The 1,760-nt window shown below is 59.2% G+C and overlaps 1 protein-coding gene across 2 annotated transcripts; it reads right to left on the bottom strand.

The window, feature by feature from the left end:
• On the bottom strand, nt 1-1,352 carry POLR2H (polymerase (RNA) II (DNA directed) polypeptide H). Of its 2 annotated transcripts, XM_010160317.1 has the most exons (4): nt 1,274-1,352; nt 467-560; nt 237-320; nt 1-118 (listed from the first exon to the last, which is right to left on the bottom strand). In XM_010160317.1, the coding sequence occupies exons 1-4, from the start codon at nt 1,320-1,322 to the stop codon at nt 1-3; spliced, it is 345 nt and encodes a 114-aa protein (XP_010158619.1). In that variant the 5' UTR covers nt 1,323-1,352. The 2 variants fall into 2 exon arrangements, with proteins under 2 accessions (XP_010158619.1, XP_010158620.1); XM_010160318.1 differs by lacking the exon at nt 237-320.
• Nucleotides 1,353-1,760: the final 408 nt, after the last annotated feature.

The raw sequence follows: 1,760 nt of genomic DNA, 5'->3' as shown, positions 1-1,760 counted from the left end.
CTAGAAGGCCAGCTTCTTCATCAGCAGGTAAACTCGAGAGTCCACTTCAAACCCATGCAGGTTGTTCGCGTCTCCCTGCAGACGCATAAGCAGCCCCCCGTAGGACACGTAGGCAGAGCTGGGGTGGGAGGAGAAGGAGCGGTGAGAGCGAGGAATCCCACGGGAGACCGGGCTGAGACCCCCGACACCACCCCAGGGCAGCGCGTCTCCCCCTGCTCCCGCTGACAGGCACTCACAGGCGTGTGGCGGCTTCCGTGGAGGTCTCATCCCCTTCAATCCGGTACACCTTGCCGTACATCACGTACTCAAACTGGTCCGCCCTGCGACGGGATGGCAAGAGTTCAGAGAAGAGGCAAACCTGGGCACGCCCTCAGCTGAGCATCCTTCAGGAGAGGGTACTCACACCCCCTAAGTGCTTCACCTTTTCCTCCTCCACCCTCACAGGGGTGCTAGCTGAACCCCGTACCTGGACGGCCTGTCATCCGTGGGGTTGTACTCGCCGTCATCCAGGGTGCCATCTTCGTACAAGGTGCTGGCGATGACCAGGCGGAACTTGTCCCCTGAGAGAAGAAGGCAGAGAAGTGGTGAGAAGGCGGGAGGGAGCACAGCCAGAGCAGCAACGGCCACAGCAGGTCTCTGGGTGGTGAGAAGGAGCCACCATGGCAGGTTTAGCACAAACCCCATCCCTGCCTCCAACAGGATTGTGGGGAACGAGGAAGAAATAGCATCAGATCCTCTGTCTCCCTGTTCCCCAGACATCCTGCTGGCTCTGGTCTTCTCCACGGTGATCAACACCATAGCTGGTATTTTCATGGGACACAGCAAGAGGTTCACAAGGAAAAGTCCCAGAGGTCTTAGTGAGACTCTGCAGTGCCAGTTCTAGCCCTCCTGCGCTTCACTGAGGGCAAGACCCTATTTTCCAACCGTTTAGTATATTTAGCCACAGAAGCTCACTTCAAAAGGTCTCCCTTAAAGCTCGGCTGCCACCAGCTGCGGCAGTTTCACTGCATAGCACCTCTGGGAAATGGACCAGAGATAAGGCCAAACAAACACAGCAAGGCAAACCAGAACGCAGCTCCGCCCCAGCACACTGAGCCTACCTGCTACCTTCTGTGAGCTGGAGGAAGCACAGGGGCCCAAGAAGCCTGAGACAGCTCTTTCCTTGCTCACAGCAAATTCAGTCTCCCTCCTCTCCTCTGCACAGCAGCACGCGCCTCTAAAACCTTGCTCCTGCAAGCCAACCCTGCACACTCTAGATTAGATGGTGGCTTACCGAGGTCCACGGGGTAGATCTGGATGTTCACGTCCAGGATAAGGTCCATCTTGAAGGACTCACTCTCGCAGTGCAGACGGGACACTGGGGAGAGCAACAGAATCAGGGACAAGAACGAGAACAGAGAAAACCCCCAGGGACTGGGTGGGAACAGGGTTGCAGGCGTTCTTGTGCCACAGGCTGACATCCAGCTATCAGGGGTGGAAGGGGTGCGCAGGGTTCAGGGATGTAGGCCAGAGCCTGGAAGCAAGACTGAAGCATGCACCGGCCGGGAGAGGAACACGGTGAGGAGAGACAGGGGGCACACCGGGGGTGTGGAGGGGCACAGCAGCCGGGCTGGGGAAGCAGGGCGCACCGTGTGCCAACACACGGCAGGGTCGGTGCAGGCGATGGCGAGAGGACGGGGTACAAGGGTCGCGGCTGTCGGGAAGGGCGGAGGAGGGAGCGGGACAGGCCGGGGGAGCGAGCCGGGCTGAGAGAGGGCACA

This window comes from Eurypyga helias, unplaced genomic scaffold, assembly GCF_000690775.1.
Source record: "Eurypyga helias isolate BGI_N326 unplaced genomic scaffold, ASM69077v1 scaffold21231, whole genome shotgun sequence".
Classification (NCBI taxonomy): Eukaryota; Metazoa; Chordata; class Aves; order Eurypygiformes; family Eurypygidae; genus Eurypyga; species Eurypyga helias.
The sequence above is the reverse complement of the archived record's forward strand: the minus strand, read 5'-3'. Positions and strand labels throughout refer to the sequence as shown.